Raw genomic sequence first — 15,355 nt, 5'->3', positions numbered from 1 at the left:
ATATGATACGATAGAGGCGTGGACGCCTGGAGAAGAAACGATGGACGATATTGGGGAGAATGAGGAGCAACGACGATGAAGGTACTTATTTATTTTACGCATGCGACACGATATATGGCGTGTGCCAGACAGAAGAAGACCAAGATGAAGAAGACGGAAACAATCTTACGAACAAACAAACAACGACAGTAGAGGCCGACTCGTCGGTCTCGGACATTGTTGGACCCTGCCCCTCATTGACTGATGGACACGGGAGTCTCATTGCTTGACCCAGAGGTGTTTATGTGTACATTGATCGGTTTTTCTCGGTTCACGAACGAAACTTGTAGATTAGAATTTAGCGAGTCTTGTAATAACCTGGGCGCCTCGGAAGGGCCTTGTTCCTTTCTCATTATTCATATCGTGTCTGTATCATGAACTATAGACACTAATGCTTTCTCTCTCTCCAAACTCATGAAATTGGCAGCTTTGTCTATCCTGGTCCTGCTCCCCTTCTCCCCAAAAGCACGTTCTTGATTCGGAGGCACTCGCAGCGCCTTATTTCTTCAACACTGCCATTGGATTTCATATTAGCAAACCGGAGTTCTCTTTCTACTGAGGGGCATTTCTAAGTACTTACTCTGTGCCTTCTCCAGCTCCTTCTTCGCGGCAAGAAAGTGGGCCACGCGGCTCTTGACGTCCGCCACCAGGAGCCGGCCGGCCGCGATCTTGGCCGCGAGCTCGGCCTCGAGGCCGGCCAGCTTCTCCTTCATGTTGCTGTTGGGGGCGGCCTGGGCGAGGGCCTCGTCGGCTTTAGGCGGGGCCACCGAGGGAGAGGCGGTAGCGGCGGATGCGGCGCTTGAGGGCGGCGTGCTCGAGCTGGGCGCGCTCGACCTGGGAAGTCAAGAAGACGAAGCCGAGGTAGGCGTCGGGGTCCACCTTGTTGGCGTTGTTGGTGTTGGTGGTCTGGGCGCCGGCGAGGGTCTCGAGGACTTGGACTTGCTCGGCGATGAGGGCGAGGTGCTGGGCGTGGAGCTCGAGCAGGGTCGGGGGATATTGCAGGGCGAGGACGGGGTCGGCGGTTGCGGCGTCGGTGGCGAGGGTGGAGAGGATTTGTTTGACGCTGCGGCGGAGGGCTTTTTTGATGGTGGAGAGTTTGAGTTTGGGTTTGTTGGGGTCTTGCTCCTCAGGCTTGTGCTCGTCATTGGGAGGGGGAGGAGGCAGCAGCGGTAGCAGCTTCGAGGGGGTGGCGGCGGCGATGGCGGCTTCGGCGGCGGTAGCGGCGGCGGAAGGGACGTTGGTTTTGGTGTTGTTGGCCTCGACGGATTTCTTGGTGGGCTTCTTCTTGGGGTTGTGCTTGGTGCCCTTCTTGCCGTTCTTCTTCTTGTTGAAGCCTGCCATGACGACTTGATCTTGTAATGAGATTAAGTGTGTGATATGGCGTATGAGGTGGATTTCAAGGGTTATTGTATAAGTCGCGTCGCGTCGCGTGGTATACCGTTGCTGGGCTGTGACGAAGGTGAGTTGAGCTTGGGTGGGATGAGTGCTGTGATGAGAGAAACTGAGAAGGGAAACTGAGAAGGGTGTGCTTTGTGGTGATGAGATGAGATAGTGAAGATGGGATGTTAGAAGGTCTTGTTTGCTTGGTCTCCCAGCTAAATGCAGAAAGAGAATGATATGTTATCGCCTGAGGCTCGCTTGCTTTGCCTGAACTTGATCCGATTGTTGATGTCTTTGAGAGTCAGATCTCATGGACACCTTTCATGGGCGAAACCAGCTTGCGCGTTAAGAAGGAAAGAACACGATTGTTCGAGTCTCGTGATCGGGGCGTCAAGAGAAGAGAGAAGAAGAAGAAGAAGATATAGCTTGCGATTGTCAACCGTTGCTTGATCTGCTTGCTACCTACTTACCAGAGCTGGTTTGCTGATTTATCTCAAGTGAAGACGGTGGACTTGGTCGATACGCAGCTCAGCCATCGTTCATCATTAAGCTATCAAGACATGTATACCACTGTCGTCGCTTCTAGCAGATACCACCTTATCGACGATATCCCCTTAATAGCCACAGCGCTGCCTTCACCATGCCATGCCGTTCTGTACACATTACCTAGGGAATAAACGCACCGGACTGATATTAAGTGCGGTGGTATAATGTTTATTCCACTGGGCAAGATGCTTATCTTACTGGATGTGATATCTGATTAGACAAATAGACCTATCGGTTATTTACGGAAAGCACATATTATACCAAAGGCAGCGTTGTCGCCATCAAGGGGATATTCATTGTTGGGTTGGACTATGACCCAGCAGCTTCCTGCTAATAACATACGGCCAGTCTTACTGCTCATGATGGATCTGTTAAATACCTGGTTGGTTGGGCCCACCAGCTATTGCCAACTCGTGCCGACTCAGCAAAGTTGCACCCGGGAAGCCACAACTCTCTCGTCGCGACATGTTCCTGTAAGTGGCCTCCGTACTATCTTGATGATGAGCATTGCTTATGGCCTATTGAGCAACTACGGAAATGCTAGAGATGAAGAGATTTCCAACTCACTGGCAATGACGGCGACCACCGATGTTGCTGAGATACAAGGGGTGCCTCCTGACATGTCGGTAGCGAACACGATCTGTGGTATAGAATACTGCGATTACACCACGACCACTTGCCTTGGTAACGGCGTACATAGAGAAAAGATTGTTGGTCACTTTGCAAGGGAGCAGGACGCAGTAGCGAGTTGGGTTTTCTGGGGTCTATTATCTATAGATCTCGTCTCAAGTATCTATCTAGTGTACAAACATGAATTGGGTATCTGGCGGTAAGCCAGATCATCGTGAAATCATCGTAACGTAACATCATCTGCTCTTTGCCGTCTCTGTCCATGCCTTGCTGTGGCTCGCTAGATGCTGTGCAATATTCGTCCGTGGTTCGTAAATCGCGGTTCTCTGCACGCAGTAGGCACCTTCTCAGACACACCATGGACCAGAGCATCGTTGAAGAGGCACATCTAACCTCCTCAAACACATCCATATCAACTCCCAGCTCAGCAATACCAGTAGCCTCAATGTAACTTCGTTGGTGTTCGTGCAAGGCCAGGGAATCACCACCAAGTGATATCATTGACATACTCATCCCAATCAGCCTTCTTGGCCTTCTCGGCCTTCTCCTTCTCAGCTGAGGACTCCTCTTGCTGATCGTTTCCAACGACGAACCAGCCCGGCGTGGAACTGCCCGAATTCTGCGAGGAAGTAGGAGTGTGATTGAGGGTTGAGAAGGGAGAGCTCTGGTCGGACTTGCAGTCATCGGTCACGGTGGCGCGGGCTGCTGCGCGGGCCAGCTGGAGTCGATTGACCAGAACCAGGACCTCAGCCTCCTTGACGGCCAAGGCCGAAGCCTGTGATTTGGCCCGGACCTTCTCGCCCCGAATTCGGTGCTTCAGCTCGTCGATCTCGGCCTCTTGCTCTCGGACCTGGCGTTTGTATTGGTTCCCACCAATCTCGTCGTCGGGAGTCGTGCTGGCTCGGCTGGCCGCATTGCTCTCGTTCTCTAGCTTCTTCTTATCGAGGAGGACGGAAGACCAGCGATCGCTCCATGTCTTTTGGGCATCCAAATCCGGGGAAGGAGAGCACTCGAAAGGATGTTCTTCATGGTGCAAGTCCACAGCATAGAAATTCTCCCGGAAGGCGTGCTTGCCGCCTTGCATGTCACCGAAAAAGTCCTTCAGTTGCATTGCAGCCGACACGCCGTTCTGGGGCGCTTAGATTTGTCGTCGGAATTGCCGTTCTCGGGCGCGTGTTCCCCCATCCCTGGGCAGCATCGGGCTCCGGCGCCCACATGGCGATGGAAGCCTTGCCTCGGTAGCTATCGCTATGCTTAACAAAAGTAGTTCTCGTGTCACTGGAGGAAGAAATTCTCGATCTCGAATCATGTTGGCTGCCGATGGCGGAGGAAGAGTGGCAATCACTGAAGGGCCACCCCAGTGATATCGTGGCGTGTCTGGCGAGTCGGTGAACAGCTTGATGCATAATTCTGTAGGAGGCTTGTTTCCGAAGGCATACTCTCCTCGGCGCGGTCCATCGATAATGAGACCTTCCCAAGGCCCATTGCTGACGTATGTGAACTGGTCGTGCTCGAAATCGTCACCCCAGGTGGGATCGTTCACTTCGTAGCGCGTCACGTACTTGCGCTCGTACTCCCAGAAAGCCTTGGGCAACCCATCTTCGCCAATCTCCTCGCCCTGGGAGGACTTCGACTCGTCGGCATTGCCATTTTCCGATGCAGGTCCCCATCCCTGAGTCGGACCGGGGTGCCCCAATCCCTGAGTCGAATCGGGTCTGTTCCAATTGCCACGGTCACTGGCGACAGAAGAGACAGCCTCGTCGTCAATCTCAGAAGTGCCTTGCTTATCGTATCCCTCGTATGAATCGCTGTCTGAGACCTCCTTACCGATAGGAAGGACATATGGTTCGTTGGGATCTCGGAGCTTGGCCTTGGCTGTCAGCTTGACAATTTGGGGAGACGGTGGGAGGCTTGAACCCGAAGGCGTATTCTCCGATGTGCGAGCCAAGAACGATGAGGCCCTTCCAGGGACCATTGTTGATGCACTTGAAGCAGTTGCCATCAAACCAGCGTACTTGGTCCGTGAAATCAACTTCATAGTTCGCGAGGTATTCCATGAAGGCCGTGGGAAGTCCGTTGGCGGCTAGCTCCTCCGCGCCGTCAAAGAACTGCGGATCAACTAACCAGTCTTTCTCAGTGTCATCTTCCTCAGGCTCGCACTCTTCGTTCTCGGACTGAACGCTGCCGAAGCCGGGACCAGGAGAAGGAGGGAAGTACCCCAAAAGTAGGTCTCATTGTGATGGGAGCCCGAACCCCAGCTACCGTACGTAGTCTCAGAGACCGAAGCCTTCTCCTCTGCATCTTCGACATCGGAGCCGACGCGCCAAGTATGCTGGCTGTTGGCGGTCCAGTGCTGCGGGGATTGTGCGTTTTCACCCTCGCTGAAGTCATTGTCGCTTTGCTGATCTTGGGTATCAGTCTCCTCGTGGAACTCGCTGTTGTCGTGACGGGCACCAACAGATCCGGCCCGGTCGCCAAACTCATCACAGCCATCCAGACCAAACTCGCGGATCCATCTCACGTTTTCTCGGTGACGGTCACACGGAACCTCGATTTCGCAGTGGTCGCAACCAAAGTGCTGTCCCCAACCGCCAAGAGGATTCACATTGGTTGTCTCCTCAGCACCATGGCTACTAGCGACAGACCAGACTTGGTTATTCTCTCTATAGAGGTCGTTGTTATCGTGTTGGGTTCGTGGCCACTCGCCATACCGGGTGCCAATCTCCGAGCGTCCCTCATCGCCACCATCCGAATCATCAGTAGAATCATCAGTAGAATCAGAGTCGGAATCAGAACTAGAATCAGAATCTTCGCCGTTCTCCTTCTTCTTCTCCCACTGGCGGATGTCATCATTTAACTCTTTGGTCTTCTTGGAGAAAGCATTGGCTCTCTTGGGAATCTGCGCGAGCCGGTCGATCCTAATCTGGTTAAGATCCTGCCAGGCGTCGCTCTTCGCCATGTGGTCCCGAGATTCGTGCTTGAGGGGCGCGGCCTGCAACATCTCGCGCACCTCGTCAGTCATCTTCTTGAGGTCGCTTCGCTGGGTCTGCTCGCGGCACAGGTGGTTGATGACGGCCTGTTGGTCCTTGACCTGCTGCTGGTAGGCCTCCAGCAAACCATCGGCCTTGGCGCTTTGCTTCTCGCTAGCCTGGGATGCGACAGCACGCTGAGTGGAAGAAGCAGTCCTAGCATCGCGCGAGGTCATGATGAGATCGGCCACCTTGAAGGCCTGGCGCTGGATGGGAGTGGGCTCTGTGGTGGCGCTGAAGCCATTGATGATCATTACTGCCAGCTCGTAGGCCGCATCCTCGTAGGAGGGTTTCTTGGCAGCATTGACGGTGCCTTTGATTGAGTCGTCCATGGTGATGACTGGTGCTGATGACCGAAGGCAAAGGTTGTTGGTTGGGTGAAGGAAGATGTTGCTAGTCAATAACTTGCTTCTAAGTCAGTAAGGCACTTGCTAAATAATGATGAGGAGGGCAGGTTGAGAAGAGGTAGGGTCTTTATTATGAATGGATAGCAGCTTACCTTTGCGACAGAAGGGTTTGCGATAATTGCAAAAGACAGAAGACCACACTTAATGACGCAGAACACCTAGACCGGGTAGGTAGGTGTGTGCGTCCAAGTGCAGAAGGCGAAACTGTGCAAGCAAGAAGGATGCTTTGCGGTGCAGTGGAAGTGAGATGGAATCAGGTAAGTGAGAAGTTGAGAGACGGAAGGGAATGAGGGTGGCTACCGTCAATCCCCAGCAAATCTCAACTACTCAGGTAGGCGGTTCCAAGCCAGAGGAGAGACCTGTGTATGCCTCTGTGTCTGTGTATGTAAGTGATGTTATCTCAAGATGAGAAGGATGAAGAGAGGAAATTGCCTTAATTTGCAACAAATGCAAGGCAAGATGGATGGAGAGGATGAAAGATGCAGAAGAGTACCTAGGTAGGTGGAAGGGGGGGAGGTGAATTTCAGACGGCCTCCCTTCAGCAGAGAGGCCCGTAGTAATTGAATGCAACTCAACGGTACAAACAATTCAGCATAGATTGTTCTATGTTGAAGAAGGAAGGAAAGTGGAGGGAAATTGAATACAGATCAGTTGTGACCTACCTAGGTGCAAGGCTTAGGAGGCCATCGTCGAAATTCGCAGTCAAAGCACATATGCTCGGCGGCCAATCCAGCTGTGATGCAAGTAACAATGCTTTTTTTTCAAGCAAATAGTGAGGCATAACCTATCGCCTCTGGTTTATCATGGGTATATCCAGCTATCTATCCCTCTTACATGAACCGAAGTATTCTCCTGTCATGAACCAACGCCTCTCTATGCTGTATCATTTCGTCATGTGCTCGTTGCTGATGGGAATCCCCTTATCCGTTTCTAATGCCAAAGCCACAGTACCCTGCCATTCCCATTTCCATGTGCAATGCCTCTCTTCCTGCAGAGACATGGGATCAAACGTATCTGTAGTCACACTCATACACTGTATGAAGATACATAATACTGCACGGTCTTGGTTAGTACTGCATACAAACTGCCAACGTGGTGGGAAAGAAGGTAGGGAAGCACTTACTGTTACAACACAATCCTCTCCTTGTACATCATCGTACTGCGGTACGTAGACATACAGAATCAGGGCATGCTCGTCCGCAAAGCATGCAATGACCCGTCCCTCGGAGCCGGCCGACGCTGAGGACCTTGCTCCAGTCCTTGCCGTCAACTCTCACCGAGGCCCACTTATCGGGCCCGGCCTCCCGGAATATGGTCGAGGGGTGTTCTTCCAGGGGGCAATGCAGCTGCGATGGGTCCAGTTCCGGGTTCTCGAGAGAGTCCCATTGCGAGGTCACATCCAGAGTATCGGTTGTCAACGACAAACGCAGGGACCCGTGCATGTTGGCCGACAGTTCTAATCTTGGGTTGGACGCCGCCGCCGTGGCGGTCGCCGAACTGGAAGCTCGAGATGATGCCGCCGCGAGCTTCGTGAAACGGTCCGAAATGGCCTTCAGCTGCAGGAGGGGAGGCAGCTGGATATGCACATCCGGCTCGCGGACTTTGGGCTGCATGATCATCTCGACATTATCTGGATGTAAAACGCGCACCGGTATGTCCTGCGTGATGATCTTCTCGCGCTCCCGGTGTAGATGCGTCTCCAGGGGCTCGATGTTGAAGACACCATCGTCGTCATCTCCCTCACCAAATCCGCCAGCGAAATGCCCCGGGCCATTGTCTCCGCGCGAGAAACGGGAGTAGGAGCCCTGTCCGCCTCCTTGGTTGCCCTGTGCGACCGTTGATGTTTGGATGGTCATGGAGAGTATCGGGATGCCGTCCTTCTTCGTCAGGCGCAAACTGGCCGAGGTCGCATTGAGGGCGGATTTGAGGGCCCGCTGCAGTGGGACAAGAGGGAGCTCGAGGTTGATCGTATTCTGGGCCTCGGCGGATTGTAGCTGGACATTGTCGAAGATGAATTCCATAGGGAGAGACTGTGGTAAAGAGGGGCAAAGAGGTCAGCAATGATGCATGCATCGTAGGGAGGCCAAAGTAGATGATGCTGCGCAGCAGGGGGAGGGAAAGAACGTACGCCCATACTTGGGATCCGGTGTCCGGGATCACCGTGAATCGCACATGCTCGTCGTCGAGGCGCAACCAGGCGATCTTCTCGAGTGATGAAAGAGCTGCCACGAGTTCTGGGAAGGATGCATTAGACTCGGTTTCAATGACGTGCCGGAGCTGGCATCAATACGCGGGGGCAGCAACCGTACTAGAAAAGGTACGAATATTCTTCAATTGGGTCTTGAACCTCATTTTGGCTCACTGGACAGAGGACTCGAACCTCCGGATCGGAGAAGGGGAATTGGATCGATAGTACAGAGGATGACGATTGATTATGTAGTAATGATATTTCGAGGTCACGATCTTTTTGCTTGACGCGTCCCGCGATCCACGACGCGATGATCAAAGAGGAAAATAGCGTCACACTGATCAGTCCAATTAATTCGGTAGGCTGCCGGCAGATCGACAAGCGCCTGTGACCTGTACCCTGTAGCGATCTTCTAGGCTGGTGGGGTTATCCCCTTGCTTGCCAACTACGACTGGGACAGTGGGGCGATTCGGTATTTCAGTTTGGCCTGTTACCTACCGGCGAGTTATAGGTCGTCGACGGCACGAACTTTCACGATCCGACGTAGCCGGTGCCCCTTTTCCATGCCGTACAACCGTAGTTTGCAGGTTGGCATTCAAGGGGATATATTCCTGCGACTGCTCGTCTGTCTTGGCAGGAACACCATCTGTCTCTCCAATATTCTCATTTCCGACTCACTTCACATCTATCTATTTATATATATACTATCATCTCTCAATCCCACATCACGATGTTTGGCTTCGGTGCGCAGTAACAGCCCTGTCTTGGGACGTAACGATGAACAAAGCTAACTCTCCCAGACGACGCTCGCGACAACTACAAAGAGGCCTACGAGTCCGACAACAAGGCCGAGCTCTCCCACGAACTGCTCGCCGGCGGGGCCTCGTTCGCTGCTTTCAAGATGTTCGAGGACCACCAGCGCAAAGAGGGTCAGTCAGGCTTCCTCCTTCCAATCATACTATCTATATTCAGTCATTAACGAGGAGTTCATCCGCAGGCAAGCCCGTTTCCCACCAATTCGCCAAGGAGCTGTTGGTTGGCTTCGCTGGTGCCGAGGTCGACAAGCTGGCCGAGACCAAGGGTGCCGATTACATCGATCGGGAGCGCGCAAAGCGGGATGCTCGCCGCAACGCAGAACAGCTTTATGACCAGCACTATGGCAATTATGATCAGTATGACCCTAACCAGCAAAGTGCTCCGGGACACATCGAAGACCAGTTTGGCGGTTACTAGTCTGTAGGATTGATCGATCGCTTGGCTTGGCGCAAAGGTTTTGGGGCAGTTCCTAGGCAGGTGGGGTTCAATGCTCGTTTTTGGGGTAATCAGTAGTCTTTGGTAGCCTAGGCCTTAGCTGACCCCTCCTCTCCCAAGCTTTATCTACATCGGTAGCTTGCAGCCAGAAGTACATGTTTGTTCTCTTATGTTTGCTAGGTATCTGCTGGTCTGATAATGAACGCATACCCCGCCATGGGATCGACTTGACCGTGTAAGTCATCGTGATTGCAAGCCGATTGAAGCCATCACCACAACGCAGCAACTACATGCAGATAGATAGAAACACCAAACGCCTAGTAGTATATCAAAAGACCGTCCCCTCAACCTGCAAGAAAGTAAAAAAGAATTGGTATAGCCATAACATACGTGCACGCCAACTATGTCTGGAACATTGTCCACCTTCCGATAGCACTCCTGGCAGATCCTGTAGTATACCTTGCTTGACTTGACTTGACCACCGCAGCCAGAGCCGACAAACGTTCGTCCATCATCGTGAAATTCGCTTGTCCAGCAAGATCCTCTAAAAACCAAGACATTACCCCCGGCAGGCCATATACCCTCAAAACTCCCAAAACATCCCTCCGGCCTATCCGTGTTCCCTCCTCTGGTAACGCCGTAAATCAAACCAAGCCTAATCTTGCCGATCCCGCTCAGACGCTGTCCCGTCTTGTAAGAGGGAAGGCGGTTTCGGGGGCCGGTGTCGCGCTTCGACTCGGTCGGGCCAATTCCTGCATGTTGCATATTACGCTTCGGACGCGGCTCTGTCGATCTTCGCGGCTCATCGCCGAGGGCTGACTGTTGTTTCTGCTCCACTGTTGCTGCTGCCAGGCGATCGCATGCTGCGGATCTGGGCGGGCAGGCAAGACTTGACGCGCCTTGTCGCCCCTCCCGTGGTGGCGCCCGACGACGCCTGTCCCTCTTTGTGGACCACCGTGCGCGCCTCGGCGATCCTCTTCAAGCGGGCCTCGTTCAGCTTGCAGAGCCCGCACTCGCCCACGGTCTCGGCCGTTCGTCTCGGAGGCGAAGGAGCCCGCGGCTGACCCGATCGCCGCTGCAGTCGGTTTCGCGGTCGTCGCCCGCTCAACAGCTGGCGCTCCCTCTCCTGATGCTGCGCGAGCTGCAGCCGCATTTGGTACTGCGTCCATATCTGGGCGTCCAGGCTCGGGGGCAGATGGCGTGGCCGCAGCCTGGGTGCTTGGCAGCCGCCCGGCACACGGGACATGACGGAGTGCCGTTGGGGTCTCGGTCTATGGAGTCCTGGAGCCAGGTCTGGATGCACACGGTACCGAACTTGTGGCCACACTTTAACGAGGTCCACGCTTCCGTTATGCCCTCCGGGTTGGGGATACCGACCGGGTCCTGGCAGATGGGGCACTCTTCAGGCGGAGGTGGGGCAGGTTTCGTCTTGGTCATAGAAGCTCTGGACTTGGCCGACTTGAAGGAGATGATGTCGCCTTTACTGCGGTGCGTGGTGGGATGTGAGTCGGGCGCAGCATATTCAACAGACGAGGTCTCCAGTGCTCCTTCATCCTGTGATTGGGCTTGGCGACGTGACTTGGGTAACACTTTCTTGATTAATTGGATGGGTTTCTTAAAGGCCAGAGCCCTCACCCTGTCAAGCCGTGACATGTTTGGGTCTGGGGCATGCACGAGTGATGGATGATTGTCTGTAATAGATATTAAGGGGAAGAAGAGAAATCCGAACCAAAACGGAAAGAATCAACGACCGCCTTAGCTGCTCAGTTGGGATACAGGACTTTCTCTAGTCAGGCTCGACCAATGCTGGGATGTTAGGGTAAGTCAACAGGTAAGGTAAGGTGGTGCCCCCTCCAAGTTGTCAGTCAGGTAATCCACAAATTCCGCTGGTAGGTCAGACGTGCAACAACGGCCTAGGTCGGATGTCTGCAGCTAGGCGGGTGGGGAGAGCGGATATGGGGGTAGTAGTATGAATGTCAAGATGGAGGCCAATGTGAGTGGTGGATGGTGGTGTGCGGGTAGTCGGTGGTTGCGTTCAGGTTGCGTTGGCATGCAACAAGGGTACCTGTGTGGATTGGATAAGGCAGGCGTAGGACTGGGTACCGGTGCTGGTGCTGGTGCTGCTGGATGGGCAACCTGGAGCTTTCTCTCGTTATTTCGTCGGGCGGTATGATGAAATGAAAAGCCCTCTTCATAACCACATGCCTAGATCCGCTACCGGCCAGTAATCACGTATTGCAGCGCAGCAGCAGCATGGTTGAGCACGTAAAATTCCAGTGCGGTAACCGATTGATGATGAAATGGAGCACCGACAAAAAAAGTATGAGAGGAAAGCGTCAAGGAAATGGGGAAAGTCGAAGAATGAGCGCAGAAGGCTGTAACAGAACGGAAAACTGACTCGGGGAAACAAACAGGTCGAGATGCACGAACGAACATGACCTCACAGAGGGATTGGGTTGAGTTGAGGTCATCTACCTATTTTGGGGAACCAAAACCAATGTTCTCAAGAAACTCATGCAGTCGAAACCTTGGTGCTAAAGCAAAAAAAAATTCCCGAGCGGACAGGCCGGCGATTGGCCGCAAAAGCATCCCTCTCCCTCCTTCTCTAGTCGTACTTCCTAAGTTGACCTGACTTGGGTTGGACAGGCACTAGAGCAGTCGATAGGTAACAACGGAATTGAAGCCTCCCAAGGCAGGGCAGGCTGACGACTGGCTGAGCGGGTGAGTCAGTGAGTGAGATCGGGTCTCCAGCTCCAACAACTTGAAGTTTTTAACCTAGGTAAGTAGGTACGAAAGTTAGAGAGGCCCAGCGCGAGAAAGCTTGCTTGGCTTGGTTTGGCTCCTCGTCTCGTAAAGTGCCGAGAACGGAGGGGGAGGGGGGGGACGTGAGGAAACACTACGATTCATGGGCGGAGGAATGATGATGGATGTCAAAAGAATCCTGCGGGAGGGTACATCGTCTATTCCTACTATTGAACCTCCTACGAGTCCTATCAACCTAAAAGACGGCAGCCCCTCCATTCCCGCCCGGCTATTGGCTTCGTGTCTCAACGTGGGCGTTACAAATATAAGAAAGATAGTTCCGCGTGGCGTTTCCACCCTCCGGCCGAACGACCAAGGAGAGGGGCATTCCCATGCTTGGTCCAGCCGTATCACTCACACCCTCCTGGTCAGGTCACAACCGCACACACATGTGCAAACTCCCCAGGCTACCTGGGCATGTGGATGAAACCAAACAATCGGGCTCGTGGAATGTGGGATGTTGCCGGGAGCGTCTAACCTCATACTAGCTAAAACGAGGGGGTTTGAAGAGGAGTTCGCTCTTGTGCAAATCCTTCTCAGCCTTACCCGAGTAACATGTTATCGATCCCCTGGGCAATAAATAGCATCATGTGCATGGCCGGGGTGTCGTCACGCGAACAATTGCATACGGGAACGAGACACATCCTGTGCCAAGTCAAATGCCATGGACTGATAAGGGGCAGTTATAGTCCTTGGTATATCTTTGCTTCCTGTAAGTCGCAAGTCTCTTATCAGGGAGGAAAAGCGACCACCGCGTGTCGTCTGCCTACGTGCACCTACCTATGTATGGATGTAATCACCTCGCTTCCAGCCATAATATGCTCACATGCGTACAACGAACCGAATCTCTCGACTTGAATACACTTCCGTACCATGGCTGTGGCGGCCATAAATAGGTAACTGAGGTGGTTTTGAGAAGGATCACATGGGGAGAGACCTCACAACGCAGCTCCACGCGAAGTGTTAGTAGCAGTAGGTATGTAACCTGGATGTAACCAAACACCCATTATGTGGCCTACATGGTCAGAAGGCCATAAAGGTGCAGCATGCCACCCGAGCTGGATCGGGTCAATAAATGTTCGCCATTTGCTTTTGAATAGGGGAGTGATCCTGACTCCTCCCCATAGAATGAATAGACGCTAGAAACAAGGCTCTCCTTCCAATATTACCGACCCCGATTGCGTGTGTCCGCTTCGTCGTCGCTGTCGTCCCTAAAGCCCTCCTCAAGGCTAGAAGCAATGTCAGCTTGGGCTGCTTCGTGGCCGTGATTCTGTGTTCCAGTTGCGCTCTCGCAAAACTTACTCTCTGCTCAGCCTCCTGATGCTGTCCGTATGATCCACATTTGCATCCAACGACAGCGCGTGTCTCCGATCGTCGCTCAGATTATCAAGCACGTCTTCCAGCTCTTCCCCGTCCGATTCGAATCCGGCGTCCGAAGCGTCGTCTGCTTGCACCAGCCGGTCACGGATCCCCAGGCGCCACTGCGACGGCACGAGCCATCTGGCTATCGCATCCTGTATCCTGCTCCGGAAGGACGACGTGTGGTTCGAGATCGTGTCGAGGGGCAGGTAATGACTGTAACGGCTGCGGTATTGGCGCCAGAGCGGGACCAGAACGTAGCTCATGACGACGAATAGCAGGAGCGAGATGACGGCTGGTATAACCAGGGTCTGTCTCAATACATCAGTACGGCATCGAATCGGCCGCGCGCGCGCATGCGCACGAGGGGCATCTCGTTGGACGGAGAAGGCTGTTAGGTATTACCTTTGCGGCAGCCACTTTCTCGCCCATCTTGTTTGTTTGTTTGTTTCTCCTAGCAGCACTCGGTGTGCTCTCCGATTTTTGCAATAAATTTATAGAAATGGCGAAACAGAAGCAGCGGTGGTTGTGGTCAAGGCATCGTCTGCTCGGCGGACGATGGATTCGCAAAGCGACAGATGGTCAGACCTCTCTGTCAGACAGACGGGTGGCTCAGTACAGAGTTTCAACGTCGGGGCTCTGTACGTCTCATCACCCGGTAACGAGGCTGAAATCCTTAAATGCGAAATGCCGTGCTGCCGATAATGGCGATGCGGTAGGCGAGGAAGAGGTATGATGAGGCTGCGAAAGCTACGAAGGCTACGTAAGACCCCCAAGGAAAAAGATGGAGTCCGTCATTTCCAAGCGTCGGTCGTGATGCTGGTTCGGAGACGGCCCCCAAAAGCAATCAACGGGCATGGGCCCACCCCTGAGCCCTCTCGTCCTTTTGGGATTGCGGGCGATCAACTATTGGCTCTATTGGCTCGGGGGCCCCCACACCCTCCAATTAGTGAAGTTGTCCTAATTGCGTCCAGTTCATTCTCTCGCATTGCAGCGCGTGCATTTAAGAACCGTCTGCTGCCCCTGATTCTGGTGGGAGAGGGATTAGGTAGGGAATGCCTAGAAACACCGACGCGTACGTACACATTTGGCGTGCTAGGTAGTAGCCCCGAGTCATCTCAAAGCGCTGCTATTCGCTCCCCCTTTTAGGGAAGACAGCCATCCAGATACTGATATCTTTATATTTCGTACCTGCCTGTCTGCCCTGTCGTCTTGTGCCTGAACGAGCTTCAACACTTCCAAATACCATGTGCCTTAGTGCGTGCGTGCCTTTTACCTTGGAGACTCGTGGAACGTTAACCTTAAGAGAAACAAGAGACAAAGGCACTCCTAACCATAATGTATCCCATATGAAATAGAAGTAATGCTACATGCAATCCGATGTTATGGGTTGCGTTCCAATGCTGCATGGTTTCTAATCATGTCCAAAAGTCAAGCGCACGCCAGGGGCTAGCAGTGACGAGTTTCAAAGATGGCACACCACCATACGATCCATAGCTGATTTATGCATTGCTCCATGCAACAGGCAGAAAGGGTTCATGAGCCGCTCGTCAAGCATGTAACATTGCAAAATTGCATCTTATGTTTGGGATGGATCTGGATTCCCGATAGAACGTGGCAATTAAACGTGAATTGGTCGTCTGTTGGCGTGGGCGGCAGATGTGGGCGGTTCGTGGGAGGACGGATATCCATAATTGACCACCGGGCGCTGGGATTCGTTGAGC

General features: G+C 53.3%; 8 protein-coding genes across 8 annotated transcripts; 1 reads left to right on the top strand and 7 right to left on the bottom strand.

The window, feature by feature from the left end:
- Positions 1-792: 792 nt before the first annotated feature.
- Positions 793-1,380, bottom strand: PG997_011993 (uncharacterized protein; the record flags this gene model as incomplete). The annotated part of the gene is made up of 1 exon (XM_066816308.1): positions 793-1,380. The coding sequence occupies one exon, from the start codon at positions 1,378-1,380 to the stop codon at positions 793-795; it is 588 nt and encodes a 195-aa protein (XP_066662000.1).
- Positions 1,381-3,076: 1,696 nt separating this feature from the next.
- PG997_011992 (uncharacterized protein) lies at positions 3,077-3,706 on the bottom strand (the record flags this gene model as incomplete). Its single annotated transcript, XM_066816307.1, has 1 exon — positions 3,077-3,706. One exon carries the CDS (start codon positions 3,704-3,706, stop codon positions 3,077-3,079), a length of 630 nt encoding a protein of 209 aa, XP_066661999.1.
- A 27-nt stretch (positions 3,707-3,733) lies between these two features.
- Positions 3,734-4,570, bottom strand: PG997_011991 (uncharacterized protein; the record flags this gene model as incomplete). The annotated part of the gene is made up of 1 exon (XM_066816306.1): positions 3,734-4,570. One exon carries the CDS (start codon positions 4,568-4,570, stop codon positions 3,734-3,736), a length of 837 nt encoding a protein of 278 aa, XP_066661998.1.
- A 144-nt stretch (positions 4,571-4,714) lies between these two features.
- On the bottom strand, positions 4,715-5,956 carry PG997_011990 (uncharacterized protein; the record flags this gene model as incomplete). The annotated part of the gene is made up of 1 exon (XM_066816305.1): positions 4,715-5,956. The coding sequence occupies one exon, from the start codon at positions 5,954-5,956 to the stop codon at positions 4,715-4,717; it is 1,242 nt and encodes a 413-aa protein (XP_066661997.1).
- Positions 5,957-6,914: 958 nt separating this feature from the next.
- PG997_011989 (uncharacterized protein) lies at positions 6,915-8,383 on the bottom strand (the record flags this gene model as incomplete). Its single annotated transcript, XM_066816304.1, is given in 5 exon segments — positions 6,915-7,064; positions 7,155-7,190; positions 7,210-8,061; positions 8,168-8,265; positions 8,341-8,383. The coding sequence occupies 5 exon segments, from the start codon at positions 8,381-8,383 to the stop codon at positions 6,915-6,917; spliced, it is 1,179 nt and encodes a 392-aa protein (XP_066661996.1).
- A 566-nt stretch (positions 8,384-8,949) lies between these two features.
- PG997_011988 (uncharacterized protein) lies at positions 8,950-9,452 on the top strand (the record flags this gene model as incomplete). Its single annotated transcript, XM_066816303.1, has 3 exons — positions 8,950-8,962; positions 9,020-9,148; positions 9,217-9,452. The coding sequence occupies 3 exons, from the start codon at positions 8,950-8,952 to the stop codon at positions 9,450-9,452; spliced, it is 378 nt and encodes a 125-aa protein (XP_066661995.1).
- Positions 9,453-10,272: 820 nt separating this feature from the next.
- On the bottom strand, positions 10,273-11,123 carry PG997_011987 (uncharacterized protein; the record flags this gene model as incomplete). The annotated part of the gene is made up of 2 exons (XM_066816302.1): positions 10,273-10,641; positions 10,710-11,123. The coding sequence occupies 2 exons, from the start codon at positions 11,121-11,123 to the stop codon at positions 10,273-10,275; spliced, it is 783 nt and encodes a 260-aa protein (XP_066661994.1).
- A 2,314-nt stretch (positions 11,124-13,437) lies between these two features.
- Positions 13,438-14,063, bottom strand: PG997_011986 (uncharacterized protein; the record flags this gene model as incomplete). The annotated part of the gene is made up of 3 exons (XM_066816301.1): positions 13,438-13,501; positions 13,575-13,942; positions 14,037-14,063. The coding sequence occupies 3 exons, from the start codon at positions 14,061-14,063 to the stop codon at positions 13,438-13,440; spliced, it is 459 nt and encodes a 152-aa protein (XP_066661993.1).
- Positions 14,064-15,355: the final 1,292 nt, after the last annotated feature.

This window comes from Apiospora hydei (genome assembly GCF_038363865.1).
Source record: "Apiospora hydei strain CBS 114990 chromosome Unknown utg000009l_segment0_segment0, whole genome shotgun sequence".
NCBI classification, from domain to species: Eukaryota; Fungi; Ascomycota; class Sordariomycetes; order Amphisphaeriales; family Apiosporaceae; genus Apiospora; species Apiospora hydei.
The sequence above is the reverse complement of the archived record's forward strand: the minus strand, read 5'-3'. Positions and strand labels throughout refer to the sequence as shown.